The 20,036-nt window shown below is 40.3% G+C and overlaps 1 protein-coding gene across 1 annotated transcript in view; it reads left to right on the top strand.

Moving 5' to 3' along the window:
* The window catches only part of si:dkey-215k6.1 (transmembrane protein 132C), a 320,457-nt gene extending 302,462 nt beyond the window's left edge, over positions 1–17,995 (top strand). Inside the window, exons 9-11 of the mRNA XM_049470573.1 lie at positions 5,140–5,331; positions 12,023–12,568; positions 13,603–17,995. Coding sequence (XP_049326530.1) covers positions 5,140–5,331; positions 12,023–12,568; positions 13,603–14,241 — 1,377 coding nt within the window. The 3' untranslated portion in view covers positions 14,242–17,995. The remainder of the gene's footprint in view (positions 1–5,139; positions 5,332–12,022; positions 12,569–13,602) is intronic.
* The last annotated feature ends 2,041 nt before the right edge of the window (positions 17,996–20,036 follow it).

The raw sequence follows: 20,036 nt of genomic DNA, 5'->3' as shown, positions 1-20,036 counted from the left end.
GCAGAGACAGATACTGACCTGTTCGTTCACACTGTGAAGATACACCAGCAGTTCATTTAAGAGAACAGTAATGTTATTTTATTCTTTATTCTGTTTAAAGTTAAGATAAAAGCTGGATTTGTGCACATGGCGCTCCTGCATGGCTGTTGACTGTTGTCAGGGTTTTAATCAGTCAGTGGAGCTCCTGTGTTTTTCACTGACAAAATATATAGAAACACGGCAGGAATTGACCTGAACGCACTGAACTCACTTCCAGAACCACCACAGCTCATATCATCAGTGTAGATTTAGTCCTCTATTAAACTCTATTAAGCTATTTTAACGGCGTGGACACAAGGCGTTTAAATAGACTGTTGAAGGGGTGTAAGATAGCAATGAGCATCACATTGGGCCATAAGAGTTATAAGAGCACCTAAATGCTTTACAGAGTGCTTTGCTTTCCTTCTTAGTCTGGATGGCTTCAGTATTTATTTATATTGTATTTACAGTGCCTTGCAAAAGTATTCGGCCCCCCTGAACTTTTTAAAATTTTGCCACATTTCAGGCTTCAAACATAAAAATATAAAATTGTATATATATATATATATTTTTTTTGTGAAGGATCAACAGAAGTGGGATACAATTGTGAACTGGAATGGTTTTATTGGAATTTATTGGATGTTTTAAACTTTTTTTTAGAAATAAAAAACTAAAAAGTGGGGCGTGCAATATTATTCAGCCCCTTTACTTTCAAGTTTCTGTATAAATGCACCTGCCCTGTGATAGTCTCAGAGTTCTGTTTAAATCACAGAGAGCATCATGGAGACCAGGGGGCCCAATACTTCTGCAAGGGACTCTATAGTGTATATTTGTCTGTATTTGTATGTTAAGTGGTGTGAGATGTGAGGCGAGTTTAATCAGGCTGAGAAAGAGCAGCAGCTTCCGACCCGATCACACAGGAAACTCTCACCTGAGCGTGTGACATCCAGGTGATACAACCAATCACAGCACAGATGCTCACGACACAGGGGACGGGCGAGAGAGAGAGAGAGAGAGAGAGAGAGAAAGAGAGAGAGACAGCCCCACTCTACACTAAACCACCCTACTTACATAACTATATATATATATATAAATACATATACATATACATATACTATATACATATATATATTATTACATAAAATATATGTACATTAATTTATTACTCTTTTTCACATATTATAATTTATTTATTATCCCTCACTTTTTTCCCATAATTTGATTATTATTTTTGTTGAATTATTTGCTTTGGCAACAGTTGAGAGAGAGAGAACAAGAGAGAGAGAGAGAGAGAGAGAAAAAGGGAGAAAGAGAGAGGGAGAGAGAGAGAGAGAGGGAGGGAGAGAGGGAGACAGAGAGAAAGAGCGAGAGAGAGAGAGACAGAGAGAGAAAGAGCGAGAGAGAGAAAGAGGGAGAAAGAGAGAGAGAGAGAGACAGAGAGAGAAAGAGCGAGAGAGAGAAAGAGGGAGAAAGAGAGAGAGAGAAAGAGAGAGAGAGAGAGAGAGAGGTGAAAGGCAGGAACAGAAATAAAGACATCCGTACACACACACACACACAGGGTGTTATATTTGTTTAGACAGTGTTTTGTCATCCTTCAGGTAACACACAAGTGTGTGTGTGTGAGTGTTTGGTTCTGACACCGTGTGAATCCTGCTGTCACATGTGTACAGTTCAGTTTAACTCAAACTCCTCTCTCTCTCTCTCTCTCTCTCTCTCTTATCACCTAATTTTACACCCTATCCAGGTTTTCCTCCCCATTTTATTAAATGCTCAAACCTGTTAAAAAGTTAGGTGATCAGTCAATCAAAAAAAAAAAATTATCAAAAAGTTTGAAAGTATCCTTAAACGCCGTCATCGCAAAGACCATCAAAAACATTATAATGATGAAACTGGCACTCATCAGGACTGCCACCTTTTCTTGTTCTTTGGGAAATACAGTAGGTCTCTCTGAGTTGATGATGATGCTGCACATGAAACTCTTCCTCAACCTCTTCCTCATTGTCTGCAGCAGGTCTAACAGCGCTAGGAACAGCATGCAGTTCATTCCTGTGTTATTTGTGCGAATAACACATCAGTGTTCTATCCTCCTGAGACCCGGATTTCTGCTGTGCATTTTTTATTTCTCCTAGCTATTTGAGATTAGAAGGACCTAACAAGTGTACAAACTAAACATTGTACAGGAAGTTGTTTATTTTAACATTTAAAAAGGTTCCCTGCCAATTGGGTTCAGAAGGACCCAATTAGTCCAAAAACTACATTTAAGTTTTCTGCAGTAGGTAAATAAACTAGTTTTAAACATAAAATTGGAAGAGAATTTTAAACTGGCCCATGTTTCAGTCTGGACTGGCTGTAAAAACCTTTGACTGGGATTCCCGGCTTCTTGTTTTCAGTCAGTTTTGTGTAACGTGTCTGGACCACTAGGTGATTTGGACAGTGTTTCCATATGAGGCCAAAGGATTAATGTTTTAAAAAAATAAGTATTATGGTGCAAAGAAGCAGAAATAAAATGTCCCCATATGAGGACGCAAGGTGTCAAGAGGATATATATGCTTTACCCAGTAATTCAGAGCTAAGGAAAATAAATGGTTAGAATTCGTCTATGGAGGAAAAACACCACCAGCCAAGTACAATAGAGATAGGAAGGTGTACAGAATTTTTAGAACAGTTCTGTTTACACTAGTTAAAATTATCTTCTATAAAATTATCTTCTATAGTTACTTACACACACACCTATGTGTGTGTGTAAGTAACTATAGGTTTAAATAGGATCTCCGGTGGATTTTGCGGATTTTTACAGAGACTCTAAGACTAGGTCAGTGGCTGAACTCGGCACTTAACAGGGCATTATTACACATGTTGTAAAGTAACATATGACATTGCAAAGACTGTTATTAGTGTAAAAATTTCTTTATTCTAAAATGTTTATAACTGTTGTTACTTGTTTGAACTCATCAGTAACGCCTTAGGAAAGGAAAAGCAAAGAGTTCATTAGAGTTACCACCCTCAGCACTTTAGATGAGAGTGTTTTGGTTTGTTTAACACTGTGTTCATTTATAGTCTCAAACAGAAAATGGATAATTAACAATCAGGCAATTAATATATTTAGTATATTTAGTATAATAGTGTGTGCGGTGGTGGTATGGGTGTACGGTATTTACCCCAACCCCAGACACTTTATCAGAAACCCAAATACAAAAAATATTGACAAAAAAGATATACAGCTCTGGAAAAAAAAGAGACCACGTAAAATTATGAGTTTCTTTGATTTTACCAAATTATAAATAAAATCGCAAGCCATCAAACCAAGCTGAACTGCTTGAATTTTTGCACCAGGAGTGTAAAGCATAAATTTATCCAAAAGCAGTGTGTAAGACTGGTGGAGGTGAACATGATGCCAAGATGCATGAAAACTGTGATTAAAAACTAACCAGGGTTATTCCACCAAATATTGTATATTTCTGAACTCTTAAAACTACTTTATTATGAATATGAACTTGTTTTTTTTTTTGCATTATTTGATAATCAATTTGATTGTTTAAAGGCTCTGCATTTTCTTTTCAGCCATTTCTCATTTTCTGCAAATAAATGCTCTAAATGAGAATATTTTTTATTTGGAATTTGGGAGAAATGTTGTCTGTAGTTTATAGAATAAAACAAAAATGTTCATTTGACTCAAATATAAACCTATAAATAGCAAAATCAGAGAAACTGATTCAGAACCTGAAATGATCTCTTCATTGTTTTCCAGAGATGTATAATATAATGAATTTGATCTTTGTGTGTGTGTAGGTAGGTAGGTCTGTAGGTAGGTAGGTGTGTAGGTAGGTAGGTGTGTAGGTAGGTAGGTAGGTGTGTAGGTAGGTAGGTAGGTGTGTAGGTAGGTAGGTGTGTAGGTAGGTAGGTAGGTGTGTAGGTAGGTAGGTAGGTAGGTAGGTAGGTAGGTGTGTAGGTAGGTAGGTAGGTGTGTAGGTAGGTAGGTCTGTAGGTAGGTAGGTGTGTAGGTAGGTAGGTGTGTAGGTAGGTAGGTAGGTAGGTGTGTAGGTAGGTAGGTAGGTAGGTGTGTAGGTAGGTAGGTAGGTGTGTAGGTAGGTAGGTAGGTAGGTAGGTGTGTAGGTAGGTAGGTAGGTAGGTGTGTAGGTAGGTAGGTAGGTGTGTAGGTAGGTAGGTAGGTAGGTAGGTGTGTAGGTAGGTAGGTAGGTGTGTAGGTAGGTAGGTAGGTAGGTAGGTGTGTAGGTAGGTAGGTAGGTAGGTAGGTAGGTGTGTAGGTAGGTAGGTGTGTAGGTAGGTAGGTGTGTAGGTAGGTAGGTAGGTGTGTAGGTAGGTAGGTAGGTAGGTAGGTGTGTAGGTAGGTAGGTGTGTAGGTAGGTAGGTGTGTAGGTAGGTATGTAGGTGTGTAGGTAGGTAGGTAGGTAGGTAGGTAGGTAGGTGTGTAGGTAGGTAGGTGTGTAGGTAGGTAGGTGTGTAGGTAGGTAGGTAGGTGTGTAGGTAGGTAGGTAGGTGTGTAGGTAGGTAGGTAGGTAGGTAGGTGTGTAGGTAGGTAGGTGTGTAGGTAGGTAGGTGTGTAGGTAGGTATGTAGGTGTGTAGGTAGGTAGATAGATACTTTATTTATCCCGAAGGAAATTTAGGCATCCAGCAGCAACAACACAATACAATAAGAAACAGATTCAAACATAAATTAAAACACGGAAGAGTACAAAAAAAATATAAGGCTATATAAAAAACGTACTATACGAGGTAAGATATATCTGTAAACGGAGCAGTGCAGTAGATTTTGCTAATGGTCATTAAATAATTAAATAATTAACAGAGCAAAGTGCGGTGTGCAATGACATTGATTATGAAAGTGGCTGATGTGACATAGAAATATAATATAAATATGCATCTGTAACAAATATAGTTCTAAAAGGAGATTGTGAATATGTGAATACCCAATCATGAGTAAAGTGTACTTGAATGTAAGTGAGGTTGGGGAAGTGTTAGTGTAAATAATTAAGTGGTTGAGTAATAGTGTCCATGTGGTGTGACTGGGTTAAACTCCCGTCCCCCGTTATCTAATGTATATAATCCTGTTATATAATGTATATAAGAGTTATATGTGTGTGTGTGTGTGTGTGTTGCAGGTAATCTCTCCTCTATCGGACTCTATCCTGGCTGAGAGGACCATCACTGTTCTGGATGATAAAGTGACCATCACAGATCTGGGGGTCCAGCTGGTGGGCTCCTTATCCCTGAGCCTGCAGGCCAGCGCCACACACACTAAAGCTCTGTACATCAGCGCTACTGCACAGGACCTGCTACACACACCTAAACAGGTACAACACACACACACACACACACACACACATATATATGGAAAGGTTTACAGTTTTTTCCAATTGCTAAAACACAATTTTGTAAACTAGGCTTGTTTTATCAAATATTTAACACAATTCACGAAACCACACACTCAAACTGCAAAACACCTTATATATCCTGCAAAATGAAGCACTGCAAGCAAAACTAAATACAGCATTATCAAAATCAAACTTTTGCACCAACTAAGACACACTTCCTTCAGGTTACCGGATTTTTGTCTAACCATCTACACACTGCTGGGTATAATGAAAAGCACTGTCACCTTCAGTAAGCTTAACCATAATACAAAAACAGTTCAAATTGTAGAAAATTCTTCAGATTGTTCACATGCACAGAAATATATGCAGACACACACAGATGCTGCCGAATATTTTATTGTTCAGAAAAACAAGTCAATGCAATGCAGCAGAAATACATTGGAACAAACAAAAATATGCTCACAAAAACAATAAACTGAAAAAAATACAAAAGAAATCTGCAAGAAAAAAATTCGAAAAAAGAGGCAAGAAAAATAATTAGACAGCTTCTTGCCGTACAGCTGGGTCTGGCCACAATGCCACGTCCACATCACAGGCGATATTGTCCTTTGCCAGACATTGAGGGAAGGAGCGTCTTGAGTGCCTTATCCATCCCTGAATTGCACCCACATCAATTTCATCACATGCCTCTTCCATAGCCTGCAGAAGAGGCATGCGCACAAAGGGCTGCCGGTCATATACCTTCCACCGCCATGCTGAAAAGAACTCTTCTATGGGGTTCAGAAATGGTGAGTATGGTGGGAGGTATTGCACGAGAAATGGTGGGTGGTCAGCAAACCAGTTTTGGACTGTGGCTGCACGATGAAAGCTCACGTTGTCCCATACTACAACGTACCTGTTTCTGTGACGGTCTGCGTCATTCATTCGCTCTGGTATGAGAATGTTGTGGAGTCTACCCAGAAATGTGAGAATATGGGCTGTGTTGTATGGTCCAAGGTTGGCATGGCGGTGGAGGACACCATGCGTATTGGAGATGGCAGCGCACATTGTGATGTTCCCACCACGTTGGCCAGGAACATTTATAATTGCTCTGTGGCCAATGACATTTCTTCCCCTTCTTCTGGTCTTTGCTAGGTTGAACCCAGCCTCATCTATAAAGATGGACTCATGTGGAGTTGCATGAGCATCCATTTCCAGTACTCTCTAAAAACAAAGAACAAAAATCATTTGTTCCACATATGCTCGTCTGAGCTCTTTGTTTCTTTGAGAGTTTCTCTCAAAAGGCACTTTATAAAGTTGTTTCATTCTGAGTTGGTTTCGCTTGAGAATGCGAGCCAATGTAGAAAGACTGACTTGTTGAATGTTGCTGAATATTGTGTTTTCTTGGATGATGTGGCTTTGAGTTTCTCGTAATCTGATTTCATTATTTGCCCTAACCAAGTTTACAGTGGCAGCTTCTTGTACCGCGGTGAACATTTGGCCCCTTCCTCCATCATGGTGGCATTTCTCAGTCCTTTAGAAAAAAGAAACAAAAAAAAATCTATATATATATATACAGGGCTTGGACAATGCTGCCTAAAAGGTATTTCCACACACAGTACAGGAAAATAATCAGGAAATTTGTACAGTTAGTGCATGACATCAGCCGTAGTAGCAAAAAAAAAACAGGTGTCACTCAACTGATACCCCCAACTACAGTTTTTCTGGATTGTTTACACACATTTTCTGAGAACATGCCTCATATTCTCAGAACTCTAAACACAAATCCAACAAACAAGCACACAGTAGGCAAAACCCTTCAATTATCCTGCAAAATGAAACTTTACATTCAAAACAGTGTTATCTCTTCACAAAAGGCTATTTTGTGTTTAGATGATACACACAAACCATCATATGAACAGACACTCAAAAGAAGCAGCTGAACACTGATGTGCTCAGTGTAAAACACAATACTCCATTCATCATAATGACTTTTGTCATTTTTCGTTCAGTGTTACACTTACTACAGACAGTAAATACATAAGTGCGTTGTAAATATTTAATAACATTGTTTTTATACTCACAACACACAAATGCACAGTAAAAATATATTTTATTTTTCCAATAAAAACAATGCACACAGTGTACAATGCAACCAACACAAAGATGCAGTGATTTACATACAAAACAACAGAAGAATTTATTGTATAAAGTTAGAGTAAAAAAAAAAAAACTATGCTGCATCCTGTCTTCTGTTTCGGTCTGCTAAAGTTTTGATTGCTGATTGTATAACCTGTGTGAAGGGTGTTTGCCCATGTGACCAGTCAGTGTGCAAAGTAGACTTTTAAACTTTAGAGTTTTGAATAACAGTGTGTTCCTTGTGAAAACAAGAGATTTTATTCATGAAAATGCAGAAAATTGTGTATGCAGCGTTTTGAAAATGTGTTTTAGAACTGCAGTTTGAGTGTTAAGCAGGAATTGTGCTTGTAGTTTAGCAGAACTGGTTCAAGGGGTTGGTACGTAAGTAACATGTTGTGGTCATTGTGCCTCAAGTACCAGAAATTGTGTGTAAACAATCCAGAAAAACTGTAAGACATGTGGTGTACCACATAATGTGAAATAAATTTTGGTTACATACCTGTTCTCCAGTCTAAACGTCCGGATGACAGAGGCGACCGTAAAGCGGCTCAAGTTGGGCTGAACTCTCTGCCCAGCTTCTCTCGTTGTCAGCCCATGGTTGATGACATGATCAACTAAGGTTGCTCTGATTTCATTTGAAAGTTGTCTTCTTTGGCCTTGAATTCCTCTAGCAGCTCTACCCCTACCTCTAAATCTTCCTCCACCTCTCATTCTTACCCTGCCTCTTCTTCCCTCTGCAGCAGCTTCCATGGTTGTTATAAAAGAAAGGCTCACCTGTGGGCTTTTTATAGTGCTTACCTCCTGATTGAAGTGCCAACAATTAACCAATGAGGTGTTTGGCCAGGTGGCACATATATCGTCCAATTAGCTCATGTTTTGTCATGTTGAATGGCAGTGTTTTGACATGGCAAACATGTGACTTTATCTCAGACTGTTGTGTGTTATGTAGAGAATCGTGTTCAGTGCCGTTAAAAAGTGCCATTCTGAATTGTAAAATGTGTGTAAAGCAGAAAACGTGTTTAGAGTTTTGGATACTTGAGAAGAGGTTATACTCTCTGTGTGTCAGTTTAAAAAAATGTGCTATTCGTGTCATTATAGTGTCTTAGCAATTGGAAAAAACTGTAATGAAGCATGATTGTCATTGTTGGAATGAAATGAAGCTTTATATCTGTGAATGAAATGATTATTTGTAGTTTATGTGTAAGTGATTACAATCAACAATATTAGCGTGACCAGAAAATCAATATATATTTGTTACTATTTACTAGTGCATCCCCCCAAAAAAATTATATCTTTGAAAAGTTACTTTATTTCAGTAATTCAGTTAAAAATGTAAAACTCATATATTATATAGATGTATTAAACACTTGAGTGTGTCATCTGTTTTAAGCGTTTTTTTTTTTTTTATTGTTGATGATTATTATGGCGTACAGACAATGGAAACCCAGAAATCAGACCAATTGGTACTGTTGGCAGTGTAAGTGGGCAGTGTGCCAAATCCTGCTGGAAAATGAAATCTGCATCTCCATAAAAGTTGTTATCAGCAGAGGGAAGCATGAAGTGCTGTAAGATTTTGTGGGAAAACAAAACTGCACTGACTTTAGACTTGATAATAAAACACAGTGGATCAACACCAGCAGATATCAGACATGACTCTTCAAACCATCACTGATCATCAGTAAATTTTACATTTCATTTGGAAAAATCAAAGGGAGCAGAGTCTGGAGGAAGAGTGGAGAGACACACAGTCCAAACTGCTCGAGGTCTAGTGTGAAGTTTCCACCAATGGTGGAATGGTTTTAGAGATGTGGATTTCATTTTCCAGCAGGATTTGGCACACTTCCCACACTGCCAAAAGTAGCAACTGTGTGTTTTGCGAGTTTATTTGTGGTGGAGGAGAGAAATGGTTGTTTGCAGCGTTCCCGGATTTGATTAGTCTGTTAACGGGCTGAAGTGTCGCTTACTAAAACAGCCTTTTTGATTAAAAAAATAAATAAACGGGCTCTTCCTGCACGGATCTAATTGGAAATGCAGAACTGATGTGTTTTTATTAAGAGAAACAGCTTCGGCGGTTTGATTAATGATGAGGCCGCTCGGGTCGGAGGCTGGAAGAAAAGCCTTTTAAATGCTTTATTTCACTTTTCGAAAGAGATGCATTAAACACAACTCCGAAAACAAACAATAGTGTGGCAAAAAAGTAGTTTTTTTAGCACCACTTGACGTTTGGCATGACTTAGGCTATGGAACCTGCGAGCAAATTCCCAATTCCCATATTTTACTCAGCAACCGGGGTGTTGACACAGAAGGCACGGGCCAATTGTTGTATTATACTCAGCAACCGGTGTGTTGGCAAGTACTTCTTGAGGCGATTGTGTATTTTACTCGACGGCTGGGTTGTTGAAACTTTCGATTTGAGCCAATTGGGCTGATTACCGTATTATACTCAGCATCCGAGGTTTTGGCAAATACAGATCAGACAGGTGATCATATTATACTCAGCATCCGAGGTGTTGGCAAATGCAGTTCAGACAGGTTATTGTATTATACTCGTCAAACAGGGTTTTAGTCCAAAAGGCTCGGGTCGATTCTTATATTATACTCAGCAACCGGGGTGTTATCACAGGAAGCATTGGCCAACTGCTGTATTATACTCAGCATCCGAGGTGTTGGGAAATGCGGGTCAAACTAGTTGTTGTATAATACTCATCAATCACGGTGTTGGCATGTATTCTTGAGCCGATTGCGTATTTTACTCGACAGCTGGGTTGTTGGAATTTTCAGCTTGAGCCAATTGGGCTGATTACCGTATTTTACTCAGCAACAAGGGTGTTGGCCCAAGAGGCTCGGGCCGATTCTTATACTATACTCAGCAACCGGGGTGTTATCACAGGAAGCGTTGGCCAATTGCTGTATTATACTCAGCATCTGAGGTTTTTGCAAATGCGGCTCAGACAGGTTATTATATTAAACTCATCAACCAGGGTTATTTGGCACATTCGGCTTAAGCCAATTGGGCTGATTACCATATTATACTCAGCATCCGAGGTGTTGGCAAATGCAGTTCAGATAGGTTGTTGTATTATACTCGTCAAACAGGGTGTTGGTCCAAAAGGCTCAGGTCGATTCTTATATTATACTCAGCAACTGGGGTGTTATCAGAGGAAGCGTTGGCCAACTGCTGTATTATACTCAGCATCCGAGGTGTTGGCAAATGCGGGGCAAACTAGTTGTTGTATAATACTCGTCAATCACGGTGTTGGCATGTATTCTTGAGCCGATTGCGTATTTTACTCGACAGCTGGGTTGTTGGAATTTTCAACTTGAGCCAATTGGGCTGATTCCCGTATTTTACTCAGCAACCAGGGTGTTGGCCCAAGAGGCTCAGGTCGATTCTTATATTATACTCAGCAACCGGGGTGTTGGCAAATGCATCTCAGACAGATTGTCTTATTATACTTGTAAACCAGGGTGTTGGCATGTACTTCTTGAGGCGATTGAGTATTATACTCGGCAACCAGGATGTTGGCACATATGGTTGGGTCAATTGGGCCAATTTCCATTAAGTATTGTACTTGCAAATCGGGATGGTGTTGTTGGCACATGCAACTTAGACAGATTGTCTCTTTTTATGCTCCTCAACCAGGGTGTTGGCACAAGATGCTTGGGTCAGATTCATATTTTATACTCAGCAACCTGGGTGCTGGCAAATGCAACGCAGGATGGTTGTCATATTATACTCAGCATCCGAGGTGTTGGTAAATGCAGCTCAGACAGATTGTCTTATTATACTTGGCAACTTGGGCCCATTGCTGTATTATACTCGGCAGCTGGGGTGTTGGGTCAATTAGCCGATTACTATATTATACTCAGCATCCAAAGTTACATTACATTACATTACATTTGGCAGACGCTTTTGTCCAAAGTGACTTACAATAGTGAAGTACAAAGGTAATAGAAGTTAAAGGTAAAAACATCTTGTCATCAAGAGTCTTGGGTTGATTCATATATTATACTCAGCATCCGGGGTGTTAAAGCAAGAAGCGTGGGCCAACTGCAGTATTATACTCAGCATCTGAGGTATTGGTAAATGCAGATTACACAGATGGTCTTATTTTACTTGGCAACCAGGGTGTTGGTACCTCTTGAGGCAATTGAGTATTATACTCTGCAACTGGGGTGTTGGCGCGTATGGTTGGGTCAGTTGGTTTTGGCACATGAAGCTTGGATCAATTGGCATATTATATTTAGCAAAGAGACAGTAGATTCAAACCTAAGCCAGAACATCACGCATATCTAGCCAGTGCAATCAAATCCTCCTCACAGCAATGTTCTATTGCACCCACTGCAACGCCTTCCCGGGAAAGACGATGCTGTTACTGCATCAAACTGGCTTTTAACACCCTGATGATTTCGCAGATGGTGGTATTATGGTGTGTGTAATGTTCAGCAGCGGCATTCATTCATCAGTTCTTTAATAGAATCCCGGCAATTGAATATTTATAAACTCATTCTCTCTCTCTCTTTGTCTCTCTGTGTGTCTCTCGCTCTACAGGAAGCAGTAATCAGTGCATGGATTCAGTACAGCGACGGCTCCGTGACCCCGCTGGACGTCTACGATCCCAAAGACTTCACCCTGACCGCGACGTCCCAGGACGAGCGAGTGGTCTCCATCTACCAGGATCACCCCCAGCAGTGGCCGGTGGTGGTGGCCGAAGGTGAGGGCCAGGGGCCGCTAGTGAAAGTGGAGATGGTCATCTCCGAGACCTGCCAGAAGTCCAAGAGGAAGAGCGTGCTGGTGCAGGGCTTCGGCAGCGTCCAGGTGAAGTTCGGCCAGAACGACTTGGGGCAGAAGACCCGGACGATGGAGGAGGGAGGTGGGGACGGAGGAATGGATAACAGCACTAGTGAGCAGAGGCAGAAGGTGGTGGATCAGGATAAAAACACCAGCCCTGATGGGTGGAAGTACACTGAGCGAGAGGAAGGAGCACCACGGAAGGTCACCACCACCACCAAGTCCAGCGTAACCAGTCGTAACCAGGGCAGGAAACAGGCAGAGGGGCCAAAAAACAGCCCTGGAGACTATAGTATACCTGCACAGGTAATACCAACAATCAATCTGATGCAGTTACACTCTAAAAAAAACAGAGGCACAATACAAGTACTTTTTTGTACTCAAAGGTACTCTCTTCATAATTGTAGTCTCAAATGTACAATATTGGTCTTTACAGGGTCAGATTTGTTCCCTCTGAAGTACAAAGTAATTCCTAACAGCAATAAGTACAGATTTGTACCATTTAACCAGACAAAAAGGTACATTCAGTATTCTGTATCACTGTACTAATATTTTAATCGCACATTTTTTATTTGAAGGCCAGAATGTTTACTTATATCGATGAGCTCTCAGTACCGTAATTCCAGGTACTGGGGGATACCAATCTGATCCGAGTACCTTAATTTAGAATGTTAATAGATATGGATCTGATCTAAGTACCTCAATTCCAAGTATTGGTGGATACCAACCTGATCTGAGTACCTTAATTTAGAATGTTGACTGATATGGATCTGATTCAAGTACCTTAGTGCTGAGTATCAGCCGGTACTGATCTAATCCAAACACCTAATTGATGAATACCGGCCAGTGCTCACATTGGGTGATACCAAAAAGTGGTTCAAGTACCTTAATGCTGAATGTTGAGTGACATGAATCTGATTTAACTACCTTAATGCTGAGTACTGCTAGTTATCTAATGTCAGTCTAATAAAAGTTCCTTAAGTACTGGGGAATGACTGATATGAGTCTGATCTAAACACCTTAATGCTGAATATCAGCCAATACCAATCTGATCTGAGTACCTTAATTTTGAGTATCAGCCAATATTAGTCTGATCTGTGTACTGTAATGCTGAGCAGTGGCTTATACTGATACTGATCCAAGTACTTTAATAAATAAAAAGTAAATTACAATCATCTAATCTCAGTTTTCGCTTGAGAAAAACAGTGACTCAATTACAAAAATGCACAGTGGTAAAAACAAAGGATCGTACTATAAGTGATTTAGATAAAAAATAGCCAACACCCGTTTAAACACCTGGCCTAAAAAGAACATTTAAATGATTTGTTGTTCTTGAACAGGTGGAGCTACCAGGCGGGTCAACGAGTGACCTTTCCCACAATCCCCGGCGTCTCTCCGACCTGGAGATCGGGATGTACGCACTGTTGGGTGTCTTCTGCCTGGCCATCCTCGTCTTCCTCATCAACTGCGTCAGCTTCGCCTTCCGCTACCGCCACAAACAACTTCCTGTTCTGGAGCAGGGCAACATGAACCACGCCCACGACTGGGTGTGGCTCGGCAACGATCTCGGCAACGACCTGATGGATCGCCACGGCGACAGGCACGTCGGGGTGCTGGGGCCTGCCGACGAGTGCACCACGGCCATCGACCGGAACGAGGGATGCGAGGAGAGCAAGTACCTGCTGAACGGGGGCGGGGCTCAGAAAGGTGGCTCCGCCCACTCACAGGTTTTGCCGCGAACCATGCCAGATCCGAGCTGCGGCAAAACCGAGCCGCTAAACAACTCGCCCAGCGCCTCCAAGCGCAAGAGGGTGAAGTTCACGTCGTTCGCCACGGTGCTGCCGGATGAGGGCGGACCCTACACCAACTCCGTCCTCATCGGAAACGAAGATGATATTAAGTGGGTGTGTCAGGACATGGACCTGGGCCCGTCCGCTGAGCTCCGGACATACATGGAGAGACTGCAAGACAATCTGTGAACGAAAGAATAAAGCAAGAGAGAAGGAACGAGGGAAAGAGAGAGAGAGATAGAGATAATAGACTAACTACAAACTCACCTGTAATGCCTTTGCACTGAGAAGAGAGAGAGAGAGAGAGAGAGAGAGAGAGAGAGAAAGAAAGGGGGAGGGGCATAACGATAAATGAGATTCATTCACACAATACAACGAATCGACAGAAAGAAGAATGGAAGACATAAACTAAGCTTTTCTACTGCGCCAGAAAAACACACTGTTAAAGACTGAAACTACAGACCAACCACACAAGACCTGGACAAGAGAGAGAGAAAGAGAGAGAGAGAGTAAAAGAATGAGAGGGTGAGAGAGTAAGAGAGAAGGGGTGATGAAAGAGAGAAAGAGAGGGTGAAAGAGCAAGAGAGAGCGAGAGTGAGAAAAGGAGAAAGAGAGAGGGGGTAAAACAGAGAGTGTGAAAGAGAGGGAGAGAGCAGAAGGATAAGAGGTTGAGAAACAGATAAAATGGAAGATGATAGACAGATGTAAAGGGAGAGAGAGATTGAGAAAACTAGAGGGATGGAAAGGACAAAGTCAGACAAAGAGGGAGAGAGAAATAGAGGTGGGAGAGAGAGTGATAGAGAGAGTGATAGAGAGAGAGAGAGAGAGAGAGAAAGAGTCACAGTAGAAGCGTGAGAGGATGATAGACAGATTGAAAAGGTGAGAGGGAGTCAGAAGAAGAGAGAGAGAGAGTGAGACAACTAAAAGGATGGAAAGGACAGAGAGAGAGTTAGAAGGAGAGAGAGAGAGTGAGACAACAAGAGGAATGGAAAGGAAAGAAAGAGTCAGAGGGTGAAAAAGAGATGGTAAAAGAAAGAAAGAAAAAAAAGAGAAGGAGAGTGAGACAACAAGAGGGTGAAAGAGAGGATGAAAAAGAGAGTGCAAAAACAGATGAAAAGGGTGAGAGAGTAAGAAGGAAAGAGAGAGATTGAGAGAACTAGAAGGGATGGAAAGGAATGAAAGAGTCAAAGAGGGTGAAAGAGAGAGAGAGGAGGCGAAAGGGAGAGGGAGAGAGAGAGATAGAGAGAGTAATGGCGAAGGAGAGGATGAAAGAGAGGGCTAAAGAGAGAAAGAGTGCAAAAAATAGAAAGAGAGAGAGAGAGAAATACTGAAAATTACAGTCCAGGCTTGAGTGAACAGGAAGTCATTATTGCATTTGAAATCAATTTCCTGTTTTTGTTTCGTTTGGAGTGTTTAGATGGAGTTGTGTGTGTGTATGAGTGTGTAGACAGGTTTGTGTATACAGGTGTGTGTGTGTGTGTGTGTGTGTGTGTGTGTAGGAGTGTGTGTGAGGTAAATAAGGATTGTCATAGGCTCAGTACATGAACTGTGTGTGAGTGTGTATGAAGGTGTTTAAATTTGTATGAGTGAGTGTATGAGTGTGTATCCAGGTGTATGAGTGTGTATAACAGGTAATATGCATTTAAACACACTGCTGTGAGGAGCTCATCTCTACTGTGAGAGACAAGATAACCAATAAAACGTCCAAATCATCTCACACCTCGCACGCCGTCCTGAAACAGAGACCAGTAAGAACAGCAAGGCATTTAGAAGAACTAAACCTCCAGAGAGAACAAAAGATGGACTTTTACCAACCAGACAAGATACAAGATGGATTTTAACCATTTGCAGATGGTTAGGGATGAGCATTGACTATTCAGAGAAGATAAAAATGGATTTTGGCCAATCAGAGAAGAAGAAAGATGGGTTTCATCCAACAAGGGGAAATAAAATATAGGCTCTAATCAGGCAGAGATGATAAAAGGCTGTTTTTGTCCAACAAAAGAAGATAGAAATAGATTTTCCTCAACCAGACAAGATAAAAGATGGACTTCATCCAACCAGAGAAGATCAATTATGAACTGCACAGGACAAGAGGACAAGACAAAAGACAAGCTTTATCCAATCAGAGATGATAAAAGATGGACTTTATCCAGTAAGAGAAGACAGAAGATGGCCTTTATTCAACCAGAGATGATAAAAGATGGACTTTCTCCAATCAGAGATGAGAAGAAATGGACTTTATCCAACCAGAGAAGATCAATTATGAGGTATTCAACAAGACAAGACAAAAGACAAGCTTTATCCAACCAGAGATGATAAAAGATGGACTTTATCTAACCTCAAAAGATAAAAGATGAACTTTATCCAAGTAGAGAAGATTAAAGATGGACTTTATTTAACTGAAGAAGATAAAAGATGGACTTTATCCAATCAGAGGTGATAAGAGATGGACTTTATCCAATTAGAGAAGATACATTATTAACTTTATCCAACAAGACAAGACAAAAGACAAACTTTATCCAACCAGAGATGATAAAAGATGGACTTTATCTAACCTCAGAAGATAAAAGATGAACTTTACTCAACCAGAGAAGATGGACTTTATCCAACTAGAAAAAATAGAAGATGGACTTTCTCCAATCAGAAGTGATCAGATGGACTTTACCCAACCGAAGAAGATAAAAGATGGACTTTCTCCAATCAGAAGTGATAAGAGATGGACTTTATCCAATAAGAGAAGACAGAAGATAGACTTTATTCAACTAGCCAAGACGAACTATGGTCTTTATCCAACCAGAGAGGATAAAATATAGACTTTATCCAACTAGGAATGACAAAAGATGGATTTTATCCAATGACAGATGATGAACGATGGACTTAAACCAGCTAGAAATGATAAAGGAGATTAAAGAAGATGAACTTTACCCTTTGACCAACCAGACAAGGCAGAATATGGACTACTCAACATATAGATAACATAAAGGATGAACTAAAAACAGACTCTATTCAACCAGAGAAGATAGAAGATGGACTTTATTCAATCATGGAAGATAAATTATGAACTTTTAGGCAACTGGCAGTGAAAGAGACGAACTTTATCCAACTAAAAAACATAAAAAAGATGGACTCTATCCAACCAGAGAAGGTGGAGAAGTTGAACTTTTGAAGACGCTTTGAAGCTTTTTGAGTTTGAACGCTACATTAAAGCGTCCATTTGCACAAAATTACAAAATTTGGGTAAACGCGCTGAGAGCGTGAACCTCGTCTGAGCTGATCTGAGAACAGAGTCTCAGAAACTCTCAGAAGTTGAACTGCGGAGCATCGCTAGATCTCTAGATCAGCTTCTTCAGATTCCTGCGATAATGAGGAACCGACGGACCCTGTACAAACCCGAACATACGAAACGATTGTTTCTATTGTTTCAATAAAGCCCAATAGTCCTGACCAATCAGCTATCAGCACTCGGATAGATGTGGTCAGTTACCGCTACTGTTCTGGTCTGTGTTCGAATGTTGTATTTTTTTTTTGTTGTTTTTTTGTTGTTTTTTTTATATTTACTGATGTATATGTATCTCCTTAACCGCCCTGTTAACCCTGTGGGGGTTGTTTATTGTTTATTGTTTATCGTCAATTGTTCATCTTTTTTAAGTCCGATCTGAAGAATCGTTCCTCGTTGCGTTTCTTTTTCCCTGACGCTTAATTTATTAGAGACTATTTTTCCGGGGGAAAAGATACGACGTTTCCTTTTTATCCTTTTTCCCGTTCGTTTTTTTTTTTTGTTTTGTTTCCCGAATGCTCAGGTGAACATATATTCACACAGGACGACCGGTAGCGCGGAAATGTAGACATGTAAGAATGCAATATTTATTTGTAAGTGTATTATGAGAAATAGGATGTAAATAAAGTGATTCCAAATCCCATGTGAATATTACGAAGCGGCTGAACTGTATGCTGGGTGATTTTGTGTATTTTTCGCAGGTGCGAAGTGCAACATATTCACTTATACATTTTTCTTCAAGGTCTATTTAGAATATGAAGGTTATCAGCAGCGTGTGGATGAGCATTGTCCTGCTGGAACAGTACATGGGAATGTGCATTTAGAAAAAGTAAAGCCACAAGTTACAGGACCTCATTTAAGCAACGTTGGAAGGCTAAATGTGATCTGGTCTCATATTAAACTGCACCCTACAACAACCAAAATATGGGTGACTATGACTATTTGTCATATTTATTGAGCTACACATTAGGGGTGGGCGATATGGCTCTAAAATAATATCACGATATTTCAGGGTATTTTTGCAATAACAATATACTTGGCGATATAGGAAAACTAAAATAATTCATTCATTTCAGGAATATAGTATAATAGTATAACAGTATAATCATAATGTGGCAGTATATTTAGTGCATGAATATAAACTGCAAACTAAAACAATTATACAATAAATACACCTAAAGCTTCACAGTAAATAATAGACTACTTTTAAGACAGAACAGCCCTATTATCACGATATGGATTTTTAATATCATGATATTTCCGTGACACGATATATTGTATACGATATAATATTGCCCACCCCTAATACACATACAGAACTAGCCATGGCAATATGCAGATATTTCAGCATGGAGTTGTAGAGGCTCCTAATGGAGTCCTGTGATAATCAATCAATTCCATTCAGCAACACAATGCCAGACGTCTCAGCATTAAATTGTAGAGCAAGGGTCGGCAATTAAGTTTGGCCGCGGGCCAGATATTTTCCAAGCCATTACGTGGCCACAAAAAAAAAAAATCCGTTTTGGAAAATAAAGTGTAATGGATTAAGTGCTACAGACTTGCAGCTCTCCAGCCCAGAGGGTTGTTGAACCCAATTGCAGGGATTGAACCCGTACCGTACACTACCGCGGCCCTGGCTAGTGATTGATAGAGTAGGTTTTTAACGCCGTGCCGACACACTAGGGTCATTTTTACGGCGGTACTTAAGTCAATTCTTCAAACTGTGCCCTGGCTAGTGAATTGGGACACGGACGGGAAAAAAAACACCCTTATAAGGAGATAAGTAGCCCAAGAACGGGCTTAAAAACGAGAAATTAAAGTCACGCCAAGTGACAGAGAGACAGGGGAGGGATGTAAACAAAAGATTAACAGAGAAGCATTTTATTGATTAATTTTTTTTCATTATCATTCATTTTATTGCTCAAAGAACATCACCAGCAAAATGTTTTAGATCTATCAACAGTTAGAAACTGCTAAAGTGCCTGTAATGAAGAACATGGTTTGTTTTTTTTGCACACATCCACCACATTTATTCACCATTGTTCTTAACAAATGATTACGCACCTGTAACGTAACAATGCAATGCCATCTTATGACGTCTCAGTGTAAAGTTGTAGAGGTTCCTAATGGTGTAATGGTGTGTCTTAAAGGCAAGCGCTTGAGACAGCAAGATGAGCATTGTCCTGTTGGAATAATGCACTGTAGTAGTGTGCAGTCAGAAAAGGCTCATTGCTATCTTACACCCCGTCAACAGTGTTCTTGTTAAAATAGCAACGGTGCTTGTGAATATATCTACACTGATGATGGGAGTGATGGTCTGGAAATGAGGTGTGTTCTGGTCAGTTTTTGGCCTACTGCTTGTCGTATCTTGGCAATTCAGCTACATGTCAACAGTCAGACGTTCATTGCTATCTTGGTAGCTTGTTACGCACACATTAAACACTTATCCCAACTTTTACATCAACAATAAACAGAATTAATGAGCTCAAACGAGCAGGTCAGTTTCCTCTGCTGAGAAGAAGCGTTGGATACGTCCAGGTAGCTGCGCCGTTAAAATAGCAATACGCCAAATCTGTCAGAGCACACCTGGATCTTAAAGGTAATGATGAGAAAGAGACCTAATGATTGGTTTAATTTCACGTTACGGCCAAATGAACCACACCCATGATTAATTAAGATAATTATAAAAAGCAAAAGCAAACTT

This window comes from Astyanax mexicanus, chromosome 22, assembly GCF_023375975.1.
Source record: "Astyanax mexicanus isolate ESR-SI-001 chromosome 22, AstMex3_surface, whole genome shotgun sequence".
Lineage (NCBI taxonomy): Eukaryota > Metazoa > Chordata > Actinopteri > Characiformes > Acestrorhamphidae > Astyanax > Astyanax mexicanus.
This window is presented reverse-complemented; position numbering and strand designations above follow the sequence as displayed.